The sequence below is a fragment of the Scatophagus argus genome, chromosome 8, assembly GCF_020382885.2.
Source record: "Scatophagus argus isolate fScaArg1 chromosome 8, fScaArg1.pri, whole genome shotgun sequence".
Lineage (NCBI taxonomy): Eukaryota > Metazoa > Chordata > Actinopteri > Scatophagidae > Scatophagus > Scatophagus argus.
The window spans coordinates 8,569,517-8,594,389 of record NC_058500.1 but is presented as its reverse complement, the minus strand read 5'-3'; the positions used below and the strand labels follow the sequence as shown (position 1 = coordinate 8,594,389).

The window sequence follows — 24,873 nt, the reverse complement described above, 5'->3', positions numbered from 1 at the left end:
CGTTGGGACATCACGGAGAGCCTGCACATATACTGCCGTATTGTCCAACGGCGAGACTGACACGAGAAAAATAGCAACAAAGACCGTGAAGCACCAATGCGAGTCAACCCCCAAAGCGCTTAAATTAATTCCTTGCAAAAGCTTATTTGAACGTCTATTTAAAAATCTTCTACGTCTTTCACCAACTCATCCAATCACGTGTCTCTCTGCTTCTCACAGCTCAACAGCTTGCTATGTAACACAATTTTCTTAACAAATATTGACATTATCGCTGTTGTTGTTGTTGTGGCACATAACAGAATAAGTGCATGTGCATCTGTCTCTCTGTTAAGGAGGATATATGCTTGCAAGTCCCGTCTGCTCTTTCCTCACAACAGGACACTTTGCAGCTCAATTTCCCAGAGCTGCAGCCTGCAGCCGAGGCGCAGCACCATACGCATGGGAAAAATATGAACATCAGCAGCAGCAGCAACAGGGGAAGTGGGGCTGAGGTAAGTTATTTAAACCCATTTTTATAAGGGAAACAGAAAAATCCCGCTATTCCTACTTTTTGAAGTAGAATGTTACATTGTGACAACTGCATCAATGGAAGCATGGATGCAGTATTTCCCCCTAAAGAGTTCTTCAGTCTTACTTTCTCGCAGTTGGAAGTCAACCTTCCCTATAGTGCCAAACTAGTACTCAGAGATTGACACATTTACTTGGGCCTACATCAAAAACTGAATGCAATTCAATTCAGCAGTCATGCAATAAATACTGAAGTTAAGGCTACATTATTACATTTTTGTTTGGACTTTTTCAGAGAGGTATTGATTGACCTTTTGAAGCCGCTTCTGAAGCCAATATTTGTGTTGGTTGTGTTGCATTTTCGTATGAGGTGATCATGTTACATCCACCCCATTTGGTTTCTGCATTTCGATGCCAGATTTGGCCTCTTGTCATCGATATGAGGGAGGAAATATAGGCTACTGTATATATAAACTTTGCGGAACACAAATGGTGCTGAACTATTGCATGTCCACACCATTATTAAATGTCTTTTTGAGCCTTGCTGGGTCAGGTGACAGTCTGGTTCAGTTGATGTCTGGAACGTTGTTGGCACCTGAGTGACCTTATAAATAATGAATGCCCTCCTTTCTTTCCACTTGACTGGCCAAAATACACACACGGACACGTGCGCAGTTTTCACTTTTACATAATGCCATCCCACTTAATGCTACAACCAAATTGCTGCAGGACAAGGAGTGTTTATTGTGTTTTATGTGGTGATTGAAGTTGCCATTTAACAAGTAATTACAGTATATGGCAGTTCAAAACTGCATCCAGTTTTACAGGGCAAGGAAATGGGCTTCACGATGTCATCTCCATACACACTGTCTCAGTGGTACCATTTAATTTCAGATAAATGTGTGTGTGTGTGTGTGTGTTTGAGGAAGAGAGAGAGAAGATACCCTGGCAGCTGGAGGTACAGTACTTCCTTGTGGCTGTTAGAGCTCAGCCAACAGATGCGGAATGCCACACTGTAAACGCTGAATAAAAAGAGCCGTTGGCTTCATGCTTCATTTAAAATGTGTCTATCATCAGGGTGACTCAGTGAGAAAGGAATCAATTCTTGGTTGTTTTGTGGAGTGAACATCTTATATGCAGACTTTCCACAGCCTTTTAATATCTGCGTCTGCATTACTCTGAAAGCCCAACCATATTTGGTGTCAGATTTCAGTGCAGCTCTAGGACATTCTTCCGCATGCAATCTTGTCTTTTTTGATAATCAGTAGGTTTTACATTGCAACTTCATCTACACAGAGAATGTGTTTCATTGTCCGAGTGATAGATCACGCTATGAAACAGCTATGTTTGCTTTGCACTGTGTAAGGCTGTAAAACTAAAAGCTCTACAGAGAATCACGGAAATTAGATTTACAGTTGGGTCGATCCTCTTCTGGAGGAGGGCCAGAGTTGAGGTGAGTGAGAGCGGGAGCCTGCTGATAGGACATGATGGATGGAAAGCAAAGAAGTGCTGATGTATAAGAAAGAAGAAAAAAAAACAAAAGAAATGGCAAGGCACACACCCATGCATTTGCACACACAAGTTCATATGCTTTCTCATAATTTCATTGAATGGCAGCAAGCTCAATTAACTAAATAATAAATGTAGGGTCTCACTCCGTCTTAAGTGGTGTCTTGCAATGTTGCTGCAAAGAGCTTTCTGCATGTCAGATACAGAACTAAGCAGTACAAAGCAATAGTCATGATGTACTCTCACAGTAAGTAACATGCAGGTATTTAGCTTAGCTGTAATCAGTTAGTGTGACCATGTGGGAAAAGTGTGGGATTAGGTGTGCAAGTTGAATGAGTTCATTTCTTTTGCTTGGAAGTAGGCCAAAACTTTACTTGCCCCCCCTCCCCCCGAATACGCAATGAAAAATCATTTTATGGGGTTTCAATTAGGTTTAAGGTTGAGGTTCAGTCACCGGAATTTAAGAAATTGCAGCCTTTCCAGAAGCTGCACTGCAACTAGCTACAAGGCAGACATAAAGATTGTTGTTTATCATGGAGCACAACTTTATCCACGCATGAGGGAGTTAAAAAAGCAGTTTTAAAACACTGCATGAATCGGCATCTGTTTAAATCTCGTGTTAACCCGATCACTCCCTGAATTACCTCTTTAGCCTTTGCTGAAAGGCTAAAGAGAAGAGATTACTCTTCTCCATTCAACGGTTCAGGTACAATCTAACTGTGATCACGCATTTCCAGTTCCCCCCCCCCCCCAGACTGGTGAGAAATGAACAGTCAGATTTTGCTCCTTGGTTTACTTTTAAAATGCCATTTAGAAGGCATGTTTTCATACTCAGCATGCATAAATGTAAAGTGATGACAATTATCTGTATTTTATGTGTTTAGGTGCTCTTTGTACTGTATTTTAACTATTTGTGTATACATCAGAAATATTTATTCGAAGATAATTGTAAAATAAATTGGAAAATATTCATTGTTTCTTACAGGTGGTCCAGACTGTTTGGATGTTATTTATTTATTGATACATCTATCAATTAATTCAACAAGTCATGCGAGTTATATAAACGCATCTCTCAGTATAGCATTTTGTCAGTATCAATCATTTAAAGAGGTCCTCTATAAATACATTACTTGACTATCTGATTTCCTCTGAACCACTTTCTCTTACCCACATACTGAAATATTAGTGACACCACATCTGATGCTGCAGAAAGCAGTTATGTTAAATAAGATTGTATGAATCTATTTGCTATTCCGCAGTGACTCATAACTGAGAGTTAATACAGGTTCAAACAACTTTTCTGTCTCTCTCTCTTTCTGTGTCTTCCCTCCCCTTGGCATCCTCCTCCATTTCTCCCTCCTCTGTTTGTCCCCTGAGTCTATTTCAGACAAGGAATGCGGTGTGAATAATTCAACACAAAAATAAGCAGTGAAACCTAGGACCAGTATGGAGTGTTTGACTTAATGAGGACCTTTCTTTTTAGATTGTGCATAGTAAAAAAATGGATCTGCAGTGGCTGGTTGACTGACAAGTTCTCTGTGTCTCAAAGGGGAACAGAAAAGTCAGTGCGAATATGTGAATTTGGGTTGTCGTCTGAGATTTTCAATTTGAAGTGGTTCATAGGTTTAGGGTCAGAATCAGGTGCATCCTGTTATATTGTTCTTTAACAGCACAGCACAGCACAGTGTGATATACCATGGCCTACATTCACAGTATTTTTGTTCTACATCTTCTCCCCAGCTGTAATTAGCTGTCATCCTACATTTTCAGTGTTCTCAGAGTAGATGGCCTTTAGTCTTGTCCTTCAGTCAATACCATACGTCAACAGGAGTTCTTTAAGCTTGCTGGTGAATTTTGGAGAAGATTCATCCGCTGTGTTTCTAGACATACTGACTGCACGTTTTCAACCTGTGATCTCACAACAAGCATTATCTCACTGTGGTCTGTTGACTCTGGGATAAAGGGCTGTCTTTGAAAAGCCTGTGTCAGTGTTTGAGAGCAGAATGGCTGACCCTGACACGTCATGACAGTGTGCCATTTTGTGGCATTTGGCAAAATCACAGTCACAAGGACGCTGCCCTACACTGCGCAGTTTTTTTTTTTTCCACCTCGAGGAATGTAGAGAAACATGTTTCGAAGAGCTGTTTGATTCCTTGTTAAGAGTCTCACCACGGGGCAGTATGGCTCAGAGTAAAAAAGATTTTGAAGAAAGCCCATAGAGTTTTTTTTTTGTTAAAGGTCTGGTGGATGTTGCTGGCACGACTCTGCAGTGTTCACATGAAGCTATGCCAAATTGCAAAATCTAAAATGACATAAGATACGCTGCCAGATGAAGAACTCAGAATCAGAATCAGCTTTATTTGCCAAGTACGTGTAACCACACAAGCGATCCAGAATTTTTCTCTCTCCTGTGCACCACACAAAATACAAAAAATAAAAAATAGAAAATAATAATAATAAAAATAAAGTATTTGCAAAAAGAAAAAAACAAGATATAAATATATGTACATGTAGTGCAAACAGTACATGGCATATTAAGAGAATTAAACACAGCTTGTCCAGTAGTCATCACAGAACTAAAAAAAAAAAAAGTCTTATCAACATAATTACTACTACCAGAGCTCTTCTCCAACCCCCACGACCACACCTTCTGTGCAGTTTGTACTTCCCCTTCATACATCAACATAACCATGCCAGCTGATTGTTGTTGTGAATCTCCTAAAGACATTGTAATTCAGCTGTAGCCCACCCTGTGGCAAATTAGAGGGTGCAGCTTTTCTTTTCTCTCTTTTTGTCTCCATCCCTCGAGCGGAGGGAAGACAGTTCGTACCAGCTCTGTGGTTTGGTTAATCCCCGACTAGCTACGTTCTCTGCAGCTGCAGGGGTGGTGCTGTGAGAAAAGGGAAGGCTTCAGTGTCGAGGAAGAGACTGCGAGCACTGCTGATTATTTTCTGCCTGCAGAGAGTATGCTAGCAAACAGGTTTTGGCCTTGACACGACCAAATCTTCAGCGGCGGCGCTCAGGTCTTAGTCAGACGTCCAAGTGGATGTTCATTCAGCAGCAGTGATCCGAATGGAGGATGTATTTCCATCATTTTAAAAGAGAGTGATTTCTTATTTATCAACAAGCAGACTGTTTATCCTGCACCTGCTGACCCTGAACATGTTTTTCTCTTTACGGTGCAGAGTCCACTGGGATGGAGTAGACACACACAGAAAACCCAGCTAAGCTTTTGTTACATAATCATCACCCACACAAGAATCAATAGGTTATAGAATTCAACTTAAAACTAAAATTCATCTTTCCTTTCATGGCTTTGTCCACCTAAAATACTCTCCTACATAGGTCCCTACTGTACACAATATATAATATAATAAATGAAATGCCATGTGTGTGTGTTTTTTTTTTTTTAAATCAGCTCCACATACAGTATAACTATAAGTACAATGTTGATGCTTGGAAAAAGAGCCTGCCCCAGAAAGCAGGACTGATGCTGCTGTCATAAAAAAGAGCTGTTCTGGGTTTTACTCAGTGCAGATATCCAGCTAACTCTGTTAGTCTGCTTCGAGGGACAGGGATATATGAGCAGGACATGACCGAAGGGTCACAGTATCACCCACTACCAGTATGTGTAAACACAAGACAGTTAGTCAGACACGCTGCTGTGACTTGAAAAGACAACACGTAGTGGAAGTGAGGCTTCGGAACAACACATGTGGTATAAACGCACACTAATTGTGATAATTTGAAACCGTAGAAACTGTGTGAAGGGGGTAGAGCCCTGAACATTGAGCATCCGTTTCGGTCAAATTCACTGCGTATTAATGGGTCAGCTGCTAGTTTGTCAGTTTCTCTTTGCTCTACTAATGCCTCTGTTTTCAAAGGTCACTCTTCTGTAATGACTGTGTGTTGTGCTAATTAGGTCAGAACAATAATCTCATCCTTACCACCAATGCACAGGAAGCACAAAATTACTGCTAGCCTCATCAACATGCTGCCTCGTTGCTCTGTTGGGAGAACAAAACGCAGCAGCACAGAGCATCCCTTTCTGTTTATTTCCAGGCATTCTTGTTTCAGGCATTATCTCAAAGCCATAAACATTATCTCTGCGCCAATTACTCTCTTTTCTCCCCAGGCCTCCCATCCAGATGCTTGGCCCAGCAGCCAAGCCCTTCTGAACATGAACCACTATGCCAATAAGAAGAGTGCAGCTGAGAGCATGCTGGATGTGGCTCTGCTGATGGCTAACGCTTCCCAGCTAAAGGCTGTGCTGGAGCAAGGGCCAAACTCCTCTTTTTACACCCCCATCATCATCCTAATCAGCATCTCCCTCTGTCTGCAGGTCACAGTTGGAATCCTGCTTATCTTCATAGGTGAGAAAATAAACACAGCCTGAGCCCTTTTGGTATGTACCGGTGGTGTTGTTGTCTGACAAAGCTTCACAACCTCCATGTGATGTTTTTGTCACATCCCCTCCACCCTGTCCATCAGCAAGATTCTCCAGTGTCAAGTCCACTGACTCCTGACAAACAACCCATTGCCAGTTAGATTCTAGCTGTAACCAAGGCAACCAGGCCTGATGCCAGGTCAGAGTTCAGTAAGTTTGAGTGCTCCTGGGAGTTATTCCATTTCTCTGCAAAATAGGGGAGACCAGATTGATTTTTATGCCGTTAGTCCTCTCTTTAACTATTTGGATACTATTTTACTTTACTTTTGTTCTACTTGTTAACATTCACTAAATGTTTTTTTTTTGGGGGGGGGGGGTTAAGCAATGTATGAGACACAAAATTTACTGGAAGACAAAGTCAAGTGTTACGTGTCCTTATACATGCAAGGTTGATTGTAAAAGCATATGGGGGCAATTTCAACCCACGCAATACCAAGACCAGAGTAAACGATTTAAATGATCGATTACAGTTCTCTTAAAAGAGTAGCCAGACAGAAAAGGATCACCACAGAGCATGTTGAGTCGTTACAAGTGCCCTTTGTTACAATTGGTCCCAGTCTCTCCTGTTTGTGTTTGTGTCAGTGTGCATGTCTCCACATGTCTTGGAGTAAAGAGAAAGAGAGAACATAATCTAAATATAATATAATACACATAATATAAGTGCTATCTGTTCACACATCCACAGATTTGAAGCTGCATTTCACAGCCACATCTGGACCGGGTAAACCCAGTCCATTGAGATGGGATAATGAATTAAGGATGAGACATACAGGTTAGATTTTCCTCTAACAGACTGAACAGGAAGTCAGTGAACTTTAGCCAGATCACACTGACTCATGTCAGCTCTTGCAAGAAGAGTAAATAAGTAAATTGTCAGTATCCTCTATATACCTGAAATATAACTACAGTAGTGGATAAGTATACTTATCTCTTACTCTCAGTAATAATTTATGATCTTAATAAGGTAATAATTTAGAAAATTATTATATTTTAGGTCATATGCTCTATGAGTGTTACTTTCCTCTTTACTTGAACCTATCTGTCTGTATATTTCTACATTATATTATTTACCAGTTTGTAAATAAGCTGTGTGTTAAAATTAATTTCAATAGCCATAGTTAATCATTATAATCAGTCATTTTTAAGTGTAAAACAAGATTTGCAGCATGTCAGAGTCATCTCACATGCATGGACACCTGCCCCCATTGACCTCCTCGATCCACCAAATCCTCTGACTCCACCGGCCCCCCCTTCAACAGCCCCCCTTGTCTCCACCAGAATATCAAACGCATCTCATTCTCATCGCTCTTTTCATTCCTTCATTTTCTTTGACTGTTCTGAACCCCGCTGTCACCCGTCCTCCCCTCCCTCTCCCGTGGATCTAGCTCTGCCTAATGGAGCCAGTGATGCGTGATGTGAGTGGCCTACATACCACCAACCCCACAACCCCAGTCCAGATCAGACACACACACACAAACCGGGCGGGGTCCTTACACCATTTAACCTTTTAGCAACGTCCCACAAGCACACACGCATACGTGCACATACACACAGCATGTGTCTGTCGAGTCATAGCTGCTGTATCCTCCCTCCTACACATGCATTTCCCTAATCACACCTTATTTTTATATTATTCATAGATTGGTGTCTGCGAGGATGAACATGACAACATTAGAGGTTAGGTTATATCACAACAACATGGATTAGTTGTCTTCTTTAGGTCCAGGTGTTTACAACGCACAAATGAAATCTAGCAGGAAATACAAGCTTCCCTTGATCAGTTCACTGTTCCCCGCATTGTTATTTCTGTTTATTTCTGTGGACTTTGAATTGAAAGTTTGTTATCTTATCCCATATCAAATGACAGACTCCGGATTGTCAGACCGATGCCTAAAAATAACGAGCATTTGGTTGTGAAGTCGAAGACATTCAGCGTGTTAATGGAACCACAGATGGTTGGTTGATTTTATACCATACATGCCCACTACGTTTTTTAACATTACGTTCTTCTCAAACATTACCCATGAAAGCGCTAAACTGAACGTGAAGTTTACAGACTGCTGTGTTTTGTTGACATTAGCTTTAGCACTACTGATTGCTTGCTATTCACAGACAAACTGTTCAAAAACTCCAATAACAGAAATCCAAATAGACCTTTGTGGGATTAAGGAGGGTATTTCTGTGTAAACATTACTGTCAGAACTAATCACAGATATATGGAGAAGATGAATGCATTGTGTTTAACCAGGTTTTACAGCTGGAGTCTCTAAGACCCCAAACAAAATCTATAACATGTCATCAGTTCAAAATCATGGTTATAAGCAATTCTCAGAGAATTAGGGAAATCATGAAATACTGAGGTACTAAACAAGCATTTTTTTTTTAAGAAATTAAAAAGCCCACAGTCTCTGGGAACCCAAACAGAACAGTTAGTATTAACAAACAGTGCTTCATTAAAAAAAAAGCTTCGAGAAAAAATTCTCGTCATTAGCTCTGTGATATTTCTATTTAAATAATGGATTTACATACTCTAAAGTTTTGATATTTATGCAAAAATGAAATCAAAGCAACATAAAAATGAACATATGTTCAAAGACATTGTTTCCCATTTTCATTTGGTAATGACGGAATATGTGAAATTCCTAATAATAATAATGATGATGAGAGTGTTTTGTATTTCTGTCATTCATCATGACGTGTTTAGTCACGTAGAATGAAAGGAATTTCTTCATCCTACTCATTTGCACTCAGAAAAAAAAAACAGACCTCAATACTTCCTTAAACTCATATGCCTTTTTCAGAATAAAATATTTGATTCTCTGCATTTTTGTGAGCACACTATTGGACATGTGAACTCACCGCACACAGAATTAGGTATCAATAGACCTAATAGACGGTTGACATGGAATCTGTTTATAATGAGTTGGAGTCTTGTTTGACAGTTGACAGTCACTGGATGTGTTTTTGTGTGTTATTAAATTATATTTCCTGGTTTTGTCCACAGTTCGATGGAACCTAAACGATGCACAAAAGCACCGGAGGCTGAATTTTATGGAAAACTTGTCTACAGGCCTGATTTTTATGATAGTAGTCGTCAACGTTTTTATCACAGCCTTTGGAGTCCATAGGCCGAACCGCGGCAACTAACCAAGAACACACACACACACACACACACACACAGAGGTATTCTTTCTCTTTTTGCTAATCACATATATTCTTTATGTTCACCCTCTTTCTCTGCCCTCCTCTCTCTATACAATCAGGTTATTTTCTCTCTTGCCTTACTGTGCAGTTTGCTCCTATAGACATCCATGTAGTCAGCATTTTTTTGTTTCTCTCCTCTCCTGTCCTGACCTTCACAATCCCCTACCTGACCTACAAACACACTGACCTGATCCAGGCTCTCAGAGAAGTTTCCACCGGAAAACAACTCAAGAACAAAATCCAATCCACTGTTCATTTACCAGAAAACCATTGTCCTGTACTGCAGAAAAACAGAGAGAGAAACAGCAGCAGAGACAAAGGGGTCTGGTACATAAACAACATAACTTTTGTTCCTAGTGGACAAACAGGAAAGTGGAGACAACAGCAGTCAAGCACGTGACCTCACACTGTCTGTCTCCTTTGCTGCCCGAGAGTGACCCCGAGCACCGGCCGGACACAAACGCACCACCACAGTTACACACACGCAAATGCTGAGCGCTGAACAGGCTTCAATTTTTAATGGCACTGATGACGTTCCATGTCACGCCTAACATTCAATTACAACGATGTTTGGTTGTGCCACGACTCTCTGTGCTATGAGTGCCTGTGATTCTCTGGACCAGCAGCTGGTGAGTCAGAGTCAACACAGCACAGACCCCAGCAGAACTGCTTGTTAAAATGGAAGCCTTAATTAGACTGTGTTAGAGCGATGTCACTGAAACCCCAATTAGAGGCCAAGCAAATGCTCAATTTATACACTTGAGTGGTTTAACAGCAGTTTGAGCCTGTTTCGCATAATCATCTGTTAAACACCTCGAGAATATTCATGTTTGCATCTCTAATGTCTTCAACGTGACTGTGACAAAGCACCTTTGAGATGACAAACCAGTGTCACAATCTGATCCTCTTCCTCCTCCACAACTATCATTGGTAACCGTGGAAACTGCCAGACGAGCCGAGAGCCAGATTCATGACACACACAGCTCCACTCAGGGAAGATCTGTAGACTGATATATATTTATACATAATGCATGTCTATGGCTCCTACACTTCTGGCTCTGTCTCAGTCCTAAAGTGTGACAAACTGGCTCAGTGGGGGTCCAACGTCAGAAAGGAATACTTTTTGGTTGTGTAAAGCAAGACTATAAATAGCTTTCTTGTGGGATTGTGGATGCCAGTATTCAAACTGGACATCCCTGTGACTCTTCCAACCCGATTTAACACCTCCCCATCCCTCTGCTGACTCCCTTATCTGACTCTTTCTTATCTGCTGCAGTGAAGACAGAGGCTGAAAAGTGCTGCTCAGTGACACAAATCTCCTGAGATCAGACACCCGAACTCTCCTCCTGAGCTGCACTGTATATACAGTCTTTGACATGGCCATTTTCCCACTGATTCATCATCATAAAGAAATACTTGAAAGGGCTTCGAGTGAGTATAAAATGCATCCGCCCTGCACACGTCTTTCTCAAGCAGTCAACAGTGTAATGTAGCATTTAATTAGGTTTGTTTTATTTGTTCAATCAATTTGATTGCCATTATTAATTAATGCAGGCTGTCTGTTGCCCTCATTTGTCATTGTTACAGCACACAAGAACATTTTCCATCTACCTTGTTTTCCACTTTGCTGTACTGAGTGAGGGAGCAGTGCCCTCTAGTGTATTTATTTATTAGTGAGATGGATGTTTTATCCTCTTCTTTATTTCATGTTCACAGAAGACAAAACGGCTCCAGACACAAAACTAGAGAAGCTTATCACTGTACTGCTCATTACTGTGACTCTTCCTTTGACTACCGTACCACACAGTATTTGGTGCTTATTAATTGTAAACTTTTCAAAGCATATCTTTTCCTTTTTGTCACACCAGATTAAAAATAAGATACAACTCAGGTGATGTCAAAATGATTCGTGTTTTATTGGAGCAAAAGTTGAACATTCACTCAAGCTACTTGGCCCCGCTGCACACCAACAAAGTTTCACTGATGTTGCCTGATTGGACCTCTTCTCTGTTGTATCGGGACATAGTGTTTAATGACATGTAATTCCCACCATGGCTCCAACTAACTTCAGCCTGAGTACTAATCAGCTAGAGTGATAGAAAACACTTGTGCAGATGAGCTTTTACACCGATATTACATTTCATTTTAGCTGAAAATGCTATAAGAATTATTAGTTCTGCACACACAATAAATCCAGGGAAGATTCATACATACTAGCATTAGGGTTGAACATTATAATTTCTTTTTCATAAAAAGAGATGTGAGCTGGGGGAATTTGTGAAAGAACGACTCAAATCAGCTTCTCTGGGTTTAGAAAATAAGTCAGTTATTGCTTAAGTTTATTGTTCTTCAAGTTTGGCACAGGAAAGTGGCAAATTTCACGGTTTGTTCTTCTCACAGGGCTCGTTTGTGAGCACCTTAAGCACCTCAACAGCTTCATTTTTTATGTTTTCCAACCTCAGCATAAGAAATTAAAACATCTTTACTAAGTCTGGCTGCAGAGCAGTGAAGAAACAGACCGGTGCATCTCAGTGTCTCACCCTCTGTGGGCAGAAAGAGGGGCAACAAAGATTTTTAAGAACTTTGAAATTAGTGGTTTAAAAATTCGAACAGATTCTATTCTAACAGAGTGGTAAGTAAGTTTTAAATGTGAAAAGAGAGGACTTTCATTGATATGCCAAACTTCAAAGTCTTCAAACAAACTTCAAAAATTTCAAATGCCCAAGGACGAATAAGTTTGAACACTGCACCTTTCTGTGTGACTCACCTCTGTAATAGTAGAGCATTGCTAAACCAACTACGAAACTAAGGCAGCTCAGGAAGAACACTGGTCCTGCAGAAGGATGGAGAGGAGATAAAGTCCTCATTAGTGACTATCAGACCAACTAAAAAATTAGCAACAAAGACAAACTGAAATGTACTCTAGTATTAGGAATAAGCCGACAATGTGCCTTGGCCAATTATCACTATGATATTTATCATTCATCTTTTTTTGTGCGATTGCCAATTAAATAATTTAATCAATCATAATCCTGGAGTTTAAAAAAAATGCATTTTATAATAATTTAAATGCACTACTTTAGCTCTCTCTTATGATTGGTCAGTCAGTGTTTGACCTCATCACTGATGACCCATTTCCCTGCTGATTCAACTTTGACCCAGTGGATGTGCCCCCTGACTGTTCAAAGGAATGCAGGACAGAGGAAGCTCTTTTGAAAGGGAGTTTACACGTGAGCTTAAATGACCCACAAAGCCTGAGCCGTGCATGCAATAGGATGATGAATAGTGATGTAGTGCAGAGCAGTTGGGGCCCACATTCTGATGCTAGAGGTTAAAAGGTTCAACAGACAACTACATTTGCTGAAGAACAAAGCTCAGTTGGGCTTAAGGGGCTTATCGGAGGATCAGTGAGGGGTGCAGAGGCACCCTGACACACACACACACACACACACACACACACACACACAGTAAGACCACTGTATTTTAACCACAACCCTCATCTTGTCAACTTGAACTTCAGCCCATTAACTGCAAATTATGTCACACTACTGCTAACCATTTCCCAGAGTTTTACAATAGTTTGGAGAATTAGTTTGGTTAAAGTGAGCTAATCCATCACAATAGCCATTTTGTTTGACTGCACTGCCTTCTAAAAAGAACAAGGACATAAAACAACAAATAAATAAAGAAACAGAATTAGACCACCAAGGACAATATATACATTTACCGTCTGTTAAGGTTCACTTTCCTTTGAAAAAGAAGATAAACGCCACCAATAAAGCCTGTACCACCTCGTCCAAACACAAAACTTCACAATGCCCATTTTTTAAATAAAATCTTCATTATCATCTCTTAATGTGGAGAGAGGGACATTCAGGTTTGAACAGAAAAGATGTCCAGAGTATTGGAAAAACACCCTGACATTGTGAAAAGATTCATGTGAATTTTGTATTTTCTTGGACTAAAAAGGATGGTTTATGATATGATATAAAACTAATGTTGCTTGATGAATTATTCACACTTAAGTTTAAAATATCTGCGAGGTGATCATTCTAAAATAAAAACTGCCTGGAAAACAGGTAATCAATTCATAAACCATAGGGTGTGCTTTGAATTGTTGTTTACAGTAATGTTAAATATACATGGATTGTAGACACTTGGGCAAAACTTCCAAAACCACTGATGTGGTCACCAGCAGTCAGATCATAGATGTCTGCATTTATAATTACATATAATACTCCAGTGTATTCAGCAGTGTAGTGTGAGATGTTGATTACATTTACCTCTGTCATTAAGCACATGTCGCTCTGGGTAAACAGCCACATCGCAAGTCCGTTTTGAATCTGCCATCTCTTGAAAAGAGAGCAGAAACAGTTAAAGGGTAAACCCCACACTTTAAATAACAGCCTGTGTAATGTCAGTCAGAACCACTACTTGAACTGCAGCTTCTCTCTGTATTTTAAATAGGATAAGCTTAAACAGGGCCAAACAGGGCAGTTACACAGCAGGGAATCCAGCAATATAAGAACTTGCTAGTGAGGTCACCATCATCTCTTAAAACATTTTGAATAAACCGGACAACATAGCTTTGAAGAGGCACTCATGGATAGATGTACTAATGTAGTTCAAGAGAAAGAAGCTTTTTCAGAATAACACCACATGACATTCTAAGAATTTTAGAAAATGATTAACAGAGAGTTCACATCTTTTGGCATTTTCTGGATATTGATTTCTCTCCTATTTGTTTTTACTAGGACATATTTTGTTATAAGGTAGTGTGCTATACACCTGCTCTGATTGTGCTGTTCATTCAATTTTATATCCCCAATAAATTACTCCATGACATTTCTGAACTGGATTACATCTCAAACATATATTCAGATATGAGTCTGCAGGGCCACATCATTGACAGGAGATGGTTCTCACCTGACTGCAGTTCTATTTGGCAACCTCGAGCCTTGAGAAACCCTCCCTAAGCCCTGTTTATACCTCTCTGTGTGACTCTGGTGGGCAGGCTGGAGTACACGTCCTCAGCGTGGATGTGAAGACCCCTGTAGAATTCATGACAGGCCTCCTCGCCCTTCCCATAAAGGTGCTTCAACAGCTCAGCTAACCGCACTTTGGTGGGAACGCTCTGATTCCTGAACTGCAGAGAGACACACATGCTGGATTGAATCAGTGCCAATCACACATATCCAAACCCATGTAAGGACTTGATGACTGTCAGAAACTGGGTGTTGTTTTCGTGGAATGTGTCACATATTATCTGCAGTGACCCTATGGGCCTCCTTGTCACTGAGTATCTGGGGGTAGATCCTGTTCAGCTGCAGCACCAGCCTGTCGACCAGTTCAGTGTCCATCCTCTGATCGGAGCACAGGAACTGGGCGTCCCTCTGGAGCTGCTCGTGGTGATCATCAGCGTCTAGTCAGGGACAAACAGGAGGTTCATGGTTTTATGATTGTTAAATAGAATGCACTACACACCACACAGATGCTTCAGTTTCCTAATTTGTGGATTCATATTCCTAAAGGCGTCTGTGATCGAAAGGTTGTATGTGTCACAGAGTGGAGATCAGGTCAGAAACAGATTGTGACCCTGCACCATCAGTGCATGCTCTCGTTGAAGATTTTATATCTAGTCTTAAGTAGTTTCTTTGTAAGCTGGTCTTGGCACCAGTCGTGTTCTGAAAATAAATGACTAAGAGGTTTATTCTGCCGTGAATACACTCGCCGTGAAATTGTCCATTTGGCAACACTTCTGTTTGATTAATGACAATACTCAAGGTTGGGTGACTGTAATTTAGGAATAACTTGTCTGCTGAGTTACAGTGTGCATAGACAGGAAGCCTGTGGGAATGTTAAAGGTGCTGCTTCAACTTGATGGCTGTTTGGGCGTTATATTTTTGTTATGGTGCCTCTACAGCACCACCAAATCCGACATTTTCCTGCCAACTCACTGTTGATGTGAGCTTACGGTGAGAAGAGAGAAAAACTGGGAGCATTATGACATTGTGAAGCAGTTTCGGTCTCTTACTTTTAAGTCTTTGTGATGGTTAAGCCATTCAAAGCTATTCTTTGCTAGACAAATATATATAAAGAATTGTACCATATTCCACAAGCAGATGTTATTGCAGTTTACCTTCGACATTTAGTAGAGATGCAGATATTTACTGAAAATTGAAAATAATAATCATCCAGGTAATCTGTATAGTTTTCCAGTGTGCGTGTCTAGTTTGATTATTCAGTACAGCTGGGAACATATCTTTTCATGTACCATATAAAGAATCCAGTAAGATTAAAAAAACTAATAAAGATGTGGAGAGCTGTGACGAGAATGGCAGCCAGTAACGTATTAACCTGAATATATGGACCTGTCGATCAACGTCTTCATGTTTTACTTACAGGCTGGATATTTGGACGTCTAACATGAACACGAATTAAAATAAATGTATTCAATAACGACATGCTGCCGTAGCGACCAAGATGTTACGCAACAAGTGGCGCACCCACGCACGGCGATGCTCCTGGAAGTCAGCGCGCAGGGAAACACAGTCAGACAAACAAAACATCTTACCCTTCATTCACAAACCTGTCATACTGACAAACAAACGACGCATCGGACTTGGTCTTTCCAGGTAAAACTTCCTGTTCTCCGCGGTGTGGCGGTCTGTGCTGCCCCGTTACATCAGCACGTTGCGCCGCCCGGGGCCACATGACTGACCTCAGGGTCACATGATGATTATCAGTCCTGCAGACAGCGACGGCAGGCCGGGCCGACAGGCAGATTACCAGGATCTGCTTAAGCTTTCTAATGCAAACTCTGACCCACAGAGGTGTCATTTATCTCACTTTATTTAATTCCTTTCAATAAGTAATTGATAATAAATTTTATTGTGCATACATTCTTTGCAATGTCACTTCTGTGTGTACATCACTACACCTACAGTTAAAATCACTGTACTGCTGCTTATCACACGGGCTTGTAAACATTTGCTTGAGAGAGAAATGTTTCAACACAATCTCACTCGTTATCAGTAGAAGTCCTTTAATTTATTTACATTCTTTAAAAACTATATTTACACAGTCTATCTGCCCTCTGACAAACTGCCTTAGATGAGTTTCTCTGCTTCCTTAGCTGCCCACAGTGTGTGGTGATCTTTGTCCATACACACACGTCAACGGTTAACTTTGACCTCAACACCACAATTTAACTGGTTTCTGAATAAGTTCAATTAAGGGCATGAAAGTACCTTGACCTTCTAGGGAGAGTCATCCTACAAGGTATCATGAAAATGTAATGGCTTCCTTTTTCAGACAGAGGGCAGTGTGCCATCACAGTTTACAAAAGGCACATAAATCTGTCAGATTGTTTGCCTATAGAGCCTTCATACTGTGAAGCACTGTGCACACAATTACCTCAACCAGACCAGGAATGTTCAATTATTACTTCTCCTTGTCGATACAGATGACATTTGTTGCACATGTTTGCTCAGTAAACGTGTTCTTGACTGATGTGTAACATGTCCTCACACTGATATAATCCGTATGGAAAGTTCTTTGGCAGGGTTCATATTCTTCGCATCGGACTGATCTGTGTTCGGTGGGTTCACTCCTGAGAAACTGGTCTGCTTTCCTCCGTGCTGCCACACCAAACCAGGTCCCGCTGGGGTCGCAGTTTGACAGGAGGACGGAAGAGGTCTGAAGTACTGAGGTGGCAGACCGGAGATCTGTGCAGATTCTGGGTTTCTGGGTAGGAGAGGCTGGTCATAGTCATGGCCGGGGAGAGCAGAAAGCAGAGGAGTGGGCGCATATGTGCGGTCGGCGCCATAAGCGCATTGCTGATGACATCTGTGAAGGAAGGAAATGACAGAAAGTTGTTTCTATGGGTTTGCATGTATTCAGGGACATTTTTATTTGAAAATTTATTTCACTTTTTGACTCTCACCTGCAGGCCCCCATGTTGTCACACATGGCTGAGTTACGAGTGTCCCACAGTGACAGCACCTTCTCCTGGGTGTTGTTGTTGTTGTTGTTCCTGCCTTTATGGCTGTAACGTGACCTGTGGTCCTCCCGATGTTGGGCCTGCTCCTCCCACTGCCACATGTCTGACTCCCTTTAAAAGAAAAAAAAAATCAATTTAAACCTTGACATGAGTGCTTCAGTTTGTAACTTTATCAGAGGATTTGTTTGCCACCAGTTATGGGAAATATTTGTACTTGACCTGAGTATTTGTATTTTATGTTATCTAAGTCTTCTACTCCACTCCATTTGGGATGGTAAAGATTTAGTTGTTAACCCATTATGTTTATTTAACAGCTGTAGTCACATTTAAACAATAAACTTTTAAAAATAAAATATTATTCAAGACTGAACAAGTGTTTTCTTGGTGCCCCTTGTCACATTTGTGATTCTTTGAGTTGTTAAAGAATCATAGAGACATTTCCTGTCTAAACTTATATTTAGTAAACAGTCCTACTTATTTAAGTCAAGAGTCACAGTTATCCAATATTTCACAAAAGAAACAATGACTTAAAAAATTTGGGTTCTTCATCTCAAGAACCTTTTGAAGAGCTTGACCACCATGTTGAGAACCACTGGACTAAACTTACTAACTTCATAAATATAGTTCAAACTAGCTCCACCTGGCCCTCAGCTGACTTCATCACACAATGTGTCAGTATTTACAATTTTAAAATGTAGTGCAACATACTGTTTACCAGTCACAGAGACAACAATTCAGCCCTTTCACTTTTAAACTTTTAGTATATTTTGCTGATAATACTTTTCCCTGTGTTGATTTTGACCTGCAGTGGCTATGAAGCACTGTTTTGTTTGTCTCACGCACTGACATGCTGTACACGTGTGCATACGCAGGAGACGTTTTATTCTACTAATGTACAGGTGGCAGAAATACGTGAAGATAAGTAATAATGTGCTAAAAAAGGCAAAGAAGAAGAAGACTGCAATCTAGTAAAGATGGATGTAAATAAGGCTCAATTTGAAAAACTTTAATTTCCCTTCCACGTTTTGAAGTATGTAAAAACACACCAAAATATGGTTTTCTCACATTAAAAAAATGAAAAGCACATCTACTCTTTCTCCTTCATTGAAAATTCTGGATCTATGAATCACAGGCCCTACACCCCACCCACCAATCAAGAGGACTAGTGTTAGAGCAAAACAGGAAATGGAGAGGAGAGAACACTTCTCTAATGACAAACTTTGTACAGATACATATCAATATAGTCTAAGTCAGGCATTTTAGGGGACATAAACATAAAACACAAAAACACATTTCTAAACGAAGGAGATCTTTAAAAATCGGCTTTGGAGATAAACTGGCATTCGTGTATTTACAAGAAAACCCCAAAGCCGTCCTCAAGTAGGATTTTAAATAAAGAATTTTACTTGTAAAAGTGCCCTTTCATATAGTGTTGTAAATAAACTGAGTACTTCCACCACTGTTTGCTTTTGACTCACCTCTCCTCCTGTTTCCCTTTGTCCTCTTTGATGCAGTCGAGCAAACAGCAGGTGATGAAGGCCACGGACATGAGGAAGATTATGGCTGAGCTTACAATGGATGCCAGCACAGCCACACGGAAACCAAAGTCCTCCAAGGGAGACAGAGCTGGAGTGTGAGAGAAGAAAACTATTGATGGATTTATCACCTTTATTTCTACATAATGCACTCTTTCCTATTAGACAACTCCACTCATCATGCTGCAAAATCTATGTGTAACATTTCCAAGTCTCGCCCCAGAAACTGTTAGGTCTTTCATTTCCATTTAACTAGAAGAGACTGACAGAAATTAAGTCATTTTGCAGGCGAGTTAATTTGTAAGATTGTGTTCTCACTTTTTCCAATCATTCACCAAAAAAAAAAAAGATTGAGTGTGAACCTGCATAAAACCATAAAATTATTAATCTCTTCCTGCATTAGCATTAGCATTCATATTCGCCTCAAATGAGCTTCATCCCCAAGCAACAAATTATAGCTTTACAGGTCTGGACAACAGGAACCTGTTTTTACTTTCCCTTCGTTCATTCCTTTATTTTGGTTCTGCTTCCACCAATGTTTAATAATAATAATATAAGAAGAATACTGATTATATATTAAAATTGAAAAAAAAAAAAGGACTAATGCCTGTTCTTTTTTTCTTAAAGGGCAGATGGTTTTACCTATAAAGCACTACCATTCTGCTAATGTATGCTGATTGGTCAGTTAAAGATTTATGACTTGGTATTGTGGCGTTGGTATTGTTTTTTTTACCACATAAAAGTTACATTTTGGGGCTACAGCTCCTTAAGTCCCCCCTTCATGTTGGACTTCCTCAAAAGTTCCAAGAGTTGGATCTTTGATGTTACTCCAGTTGACGACAGGTGTTGCGTTACCGTAAGTGCAATAAAAGCTTCCCAACAACACTAAATCAGGAATGTAATCGGTTGGGATGCACAGTATGTTTTTATTTCTTCGGGTGATTAACCGATAATTACCTGCGTCTCATGGTCAATAACAATATAAGAATCAATAACAATTTTGTATTTTAGAAATAAATCCATAACCTGTAGTTTATACACAACATGTCTGACTCTGTAGTCCCTGATACAGGTGGTGTCAGGCAAGTGTTGGCCTTTGTCATCACTAGTTTGGTGGCTTTGGTCTGAGTTTCTACTTACGTTTACAGTAGGTTTCCCCCACCCAGTGGGTGCTGTTGGTGTCCATGATGCATATCAGCTCACTTCCGATGAGTCTGTGTTTGGCTGGGCACTGCAGGGAAATGACTGTGCCCACATTGGTACCGTTACCCTGAATGATCTTCTGTGTGCCCAGGGCTGGCAGTGGAACGGGTGTGCACTGAGCCTGGGACTGAGCTAAAAGAAAAAGTGCACAAAGTGAATCAAGTTACTAAAGTAAATACACATTTTATTTGTTTCAAGTTAATTAAACTTCACATTTCCAGTTTTTATTTTCAGAACTTACAAACATGAGTTCTTCTGTCTTGGTGTCTTTTAATTTGAAATGATGACTTGGATGAATGTATTGTACTCAATTCATTAAATTCATTTTCAGCTTAATTTTTGATAGTTTGAAGAAAATATATAAGAGGGAAACCCATCTTTCAAAGACATTACAAACCATGACAAAGGGTGCAATTTTTTTCAGTCGATACAACCTTACACTTACAATTCACTTTGAGCAGTTTCACATATTGTTACTGAACTGATGCTGGAACAAAGCAGCTCTGTCAAGAGCTGCTCTATCTGTTCTATGACTGAAATGAAGAACTGAATCTTCCAGCTTAGAAAACATTAAAGGAAGCCCAAGTTTGCTGTTGTTGTCCTCCTCCCCTGCCCTTCTGTGTTTTGTTATCGTGCCGTCACGTGACTCAGCGGCGCTCAGGGAGCAGACAGACACATGTAGGCTGCAGTGGGTGCGAGCGTGAGGGCATGGCACAAGACAGAGAGGAGTGTCATGTGGAGATATTACATGGCTTTAAATGAAAACACTGCAAACTGCAACGTTGGTAGGAAGGCTATTTGCTACTGTGGCAGCAACACCAATGCATACAAACACATGAAAAGAGAACCCTGAACTGCAAAAGAAATGAAGCGAGGACGAGGGAAACCCCTCAGACAGACCCAGACCCCCAAGCACAGAGACAGAGGTCACAGGCAGAGTCCTTTCAGAGAGGTAAAGAATATCCAGGTAGCTTATATAGTGGCGAAAGTAATATTTTAGTGGTACTACTACCACAGCCTTCATTGCTTCATATTGTTCGCCTGTCCTTGTTTTCATGCATCTTTGATAAAAACATTTCAAAATTTTAATACCTGTGTGGAGCAGAAGCTGGTCTTTAACACAAAATCATTTAGTGGTCAGATTTAGCAAAATGATGATGCATTTATCTCATAAATCATGACACACTGCTGTCCCCTACATGAAAATACATAAGGTGCTTTTACAAGCGAAAAGTATCAGTATCGGTATTGGTATCGGCCCTGTATTTACTCGGTAACGGATCAATACCAAAGTATGGCACACCACTACTTAATATTACTGATACTTGATTTCTCAAGTTTATTTAACTTTACAATTGGATTCACAAAACAAAAAAGACTTAAAGGAAAACGTGGAACTAACTATCTAACTAACTGCTCGACTTAAGTGGGATATTAAAGGCAGCGGTTGAACTTACATTTTGTTTTAGCAGAATTCTTTAATGCGTGCATCAAAAAAAAAAAATTTAATTTTTGCAACTGAAATACATTGCAGATGTGCAAGTTCATCTGAAAGCGCGTAAAATTCATGTATCTCTCAAGTGGTGCTGACATCCGACATCTTAGAATTCAAGAGTCACACAACGACAATTCAGTGCGAACAACAAAGAAGAGTGGAGCACTGCAGCAGATCTTCAGCGTGGACTGGGACAGTCATTCCACAGCTATCAGTGCTGAACCCCTGTAGGGCTGCACAACACTGTGTGACAAAACACTGCCACCCCCCCCCCGGCCAGCCGGGCATGGTGCCGCATCGAATTCGAACATATCGAAGCAGGAAATGTGATAAATCATTAAACAAAAGGCCTGCAAGGTTGGTGGAAACACACAGGCCATCTGGAGTCACGCTAAACAACTCGGTTATCATACATTACTGCACGGTGCTCAGTGCATTACAGGAGGGGAGGTCTCTCACTGTGTCACCTCAGACAGCCAGCAGTCAGGCTCAATGAATCTACAACATAAAGAGTATCATTTCATCATTACACAAGCTGCTGGAACGCAAATAAACACTATGACATCAATTCAGCGATTTTTGACAGAATTGGGAAGGAGAATGTGATCAGAGCGAAGAAAAGTCAAAAGCACCTTGTTTACTGAGGGAAACCTGCTTCTGCTTTAAAAACAATGGGATGTGACGCAGGAGAGATTTTGTGATGCTGCTCTTTGAAACTAATAAATGCAGGAAAACATTCAAGAATATGAGAGGGGGCTGTGCACTTCTAATAAAAGCATGTGGTTATCAACACAAGAGGTGCCAACCAGAAGTTGGTGGTTTCATTGATTGAAGGAAAGAAAGAAAGAAAGAACTGAGGTTACGTATACCACCATTCTCTTTTTAGATAATTACACACGTTTCTGATCAGATTTTATGATGGTGCTGGGTCAGATTCAGCTGAGATAGACTCAGCCCTGAGGGCCATTAGCATAAGCTCACCATTTTCAAGTTTATGTAACACAAGGACGCACTTCATTGCCAATAAGTAGAGACTTTTATATAACGTGTGTGTGCGTGTGTGTGTAACGCCCAGCTGTGCGTGTGAGGAGTTTCTGATACTAAACCACAGGCGTTGCCTTTCACTTCCCCTTTGTTTCTTTTCTTTAAAAAGATAAATTGATGAGGAGCTCTAGAAGAAATGTGTGAATCCAGTTCTTTCAGTTTTCCCTTAACAACTCCGTAGGTGACACTTATGGTACAATGAAAAATTTGTTGATGCAATTTATATTTGCCCAAAATGATCACACAACACACAGTTTGCAAATACGTTGCATCATATGGCTAGACTGGTAATCCTGGAGCAATTGTCAGGAAGCTGCCATCACGGCAAGTACTTTAAGACCTCAAAAAAAATATTGCACAAGCGGAAATATAAGGTTTGAGGTTAAGCATTAAGGTAACACATACACACGTTCAATATCGATAAATGTTGTACTGGCACTTTTTTGAGGTGTTTGAATAAAAATGTAACATTCTTTAAAAAAAAAAGAAAGAAAGAACAAGAAAAGAGAAGAAAAGAAAAAAGCCTTTATGTTAAGAGGTGCAATACGAGCCAAAGACAAACCTCCATCCCACATACATCTTACACGTTCAACTCGAGTATTAATTCGACACCATCTGGTTTGTTACCTGATTTATTCCGCTCACGGCTGTCATCTCTGTTTGTGAAATCAGTCCTGGAAACATCTGCTACTGAAGCTGTTGCCGTTGACATGTTGGTGACAGACAGACGCCCCTGAGTTCGCTCCTTGGTTGTGCGTAAAGACTGCGCGACGGTGCTCCTCTGTGCCCGGTACCGGATAAACAAGTCGGGATTCCGTAGGGCTTGAATCGTGCTCGAGCTCCCCTGTTCGCCTCTCTACCTCCTCGTGAAAAGCCTGTCATCCACAGAGTCCTCCCACAATGCTTTCTCACCGCATCGTTCACTTCTCCTAATGCGCGGTTTGGACAGCAGGCTGTGGCTACTGGTTAGAGTCGCGCGAGTGGATGAGCCGTCGAGAGGACGACGGCGAGATGAAGTGATCGGACGAGACCTTGTCTACCAAAGCAAAAACGGCTCCGTGGATTACACCAGGTCAGGTCAAGTTGCATATCAGAGCTGCGCGTTGTGGGCAGGACCTACATCAGCAGTGAAGCGCTCTTTGCGACAGGATGTCGCACCGCCGTCCTGTTTGAGCCTATCAGGATGTGGTACTTCAGAGAGGGTTGAAAATGTGCAAAACACACATAATCAGTGACGTAAATCTTTAAGGAATAAGATGTGTGGTTGTGTTTGTGCTGTTGTGCGGTTTACAGTACAGCAATGCCACGCGTCTAATGTGTACACACAGTAGCTTATGCGGTGGAGACGGCGAGGTCAAAAAAAGAGGTGAACTTTCGGTAGCTTCTACACTATGTCCAAAACCATCAGTGATGCGTTTACTGTACTAAGAACTGATGCTCAACATCAGCTTCAAACTAGGAGATATGGGAAGTTCAGTTAAATAATGCAGGCGACAGCAGTAGTGGCGAAAAGAGAGGGAAGAAAAGGCAGATTAAGTAATGAAGAAGTGTGTGAAAGGGAGAGATCTTTCAGCTGGGCCCAGTCGGTTGCTGTCATACAGCACACCTCAGTGAATTGAGCTGTGCTTGAAAAACATTTGACTCTACAATCTATCTGTAAGTGTCCATCTCCTCGTGTTGCCATACCTGTGTCTAATCACGCCTCAGACAGGATGCTTTCATTTCCCTCTCCGTGTCTCACTGTGTCACAGTCTGTTAGGCTGGTGGTCAAAGTAGTAACTGGTAACCTGGGCGATATGAATCATTTAGCAGATGTGAATCAGTCAAAATGTAACATGTCTGCAGCAGCATACGGAATGAGTAGCTCTAACTGAGTGACCATGGGTGGTTGCTGTGTTGAAATGTACTGATGATGATGATAATGTGG

The 24,873-nt window shown here is 40.8% G+C and overlaps 3 protein-coding genes across 6 annotated transcripts; 1 reads left to right on the top strand and 2 right to left on the bottom strand.

The window, feature by feature from the left end:
* On the top strand, positions 1-11,541 carry LOC124063601 (ninjurin-1-like). 3 transcript variants are annotated; one of them, XR_006844123.1, is made up of 4 exons: positions 1-491; positions 6,152-6,389; positions 9,468-11,098; positions 11,384-11,541. XR_006844123.1 is itself a non-coding variant. In XM_046397412.1 (4 exons), the coding sequence occupies exons 2-4, from the start codon at positions 450-452 to the stop codon at positions 9,608-9,610; spliced, it is 423 nt and encodes a 140-aa protein (XP_046253368.1). In that variant the 5' UTR covers positions 1-235; positions 333-449; the 3' UTR covers positions 9,611-11,541. The 3 variants fall into 3 exon arrangements, 2 of the variants coding, with proteins under 2 accessions (XP_046253368.1, XP_046253367.1); XM_046397412.1 differs by having other exon boundaries at positions 1-235; positions 333-491; positions 9,468-11,541; XM_046397411.1 differs by having other exon boundaries at positions 9,468-11,541.
* Positions 11,542-11,989: 448 nt separating this feature from the next.
* Positions 11,990-16,434, bottom strand: LOC124063600 (caspase recruitment domain-containing protein 19-like). Of its 2 annotated transcripts, none has more exons than XM_046397409.1 (6): positions 16,257-16,434; positions 14,944-15,089; positions 14,657-14,813; positions 13,951-14,019; positions 12,435-12,500; positions 11,990-12,210 (listed from the first exon to the last, which is right to left on the bottom strand). In XM_046397409.1, the coding sequence occupies exons 1-6, from the start codon at positions 16,282-16,284 to the stop codon at positions 12,104-12,106; spliced, it is 573 nt and encodes a 190-aa protein (XP_046253365.1). In that variant the 5' UTR covers positions 16,285-16,434; the 3' UTR covers positions 11,990-12,103. The 2 variants fall into 2 exon arrangements, with proteins under 2 accessions (XP_046253365.1, XP_046253366.1); XM_046397410.1 differs by having other exon boundaries at positions 16,242-16,391.
* Positions 16,435-16,501: 67 nt separating this feature from the next.
* Positions 16,502-24,078, bottom strand: LOC124063598 (sushi domain-containing protein 3). Its single transcript, XM_046397405.1, has 5 exons — positions 23,574-24,078; positions 20,345-20,539; positions 19,148-19,295; positions 17,613-17,780; positions 16,502-17,515 (listed from the first exon to the last, which is right to left on the bottom strand). The coding sequence occupies exons 1-5, from the start codon at positions 23,656-23,658 to the stop codon at positions 17,194-17,196; spliced, it is 918 nt and encodes a 305-aa protein (XP_046253361.1). The 5' UTR covers positions 23,659-24,078; the 3' UTR covers positions 16,502-17,193.
* Positions 24,079-24,873: the final 795 nt, after the last annotated feature.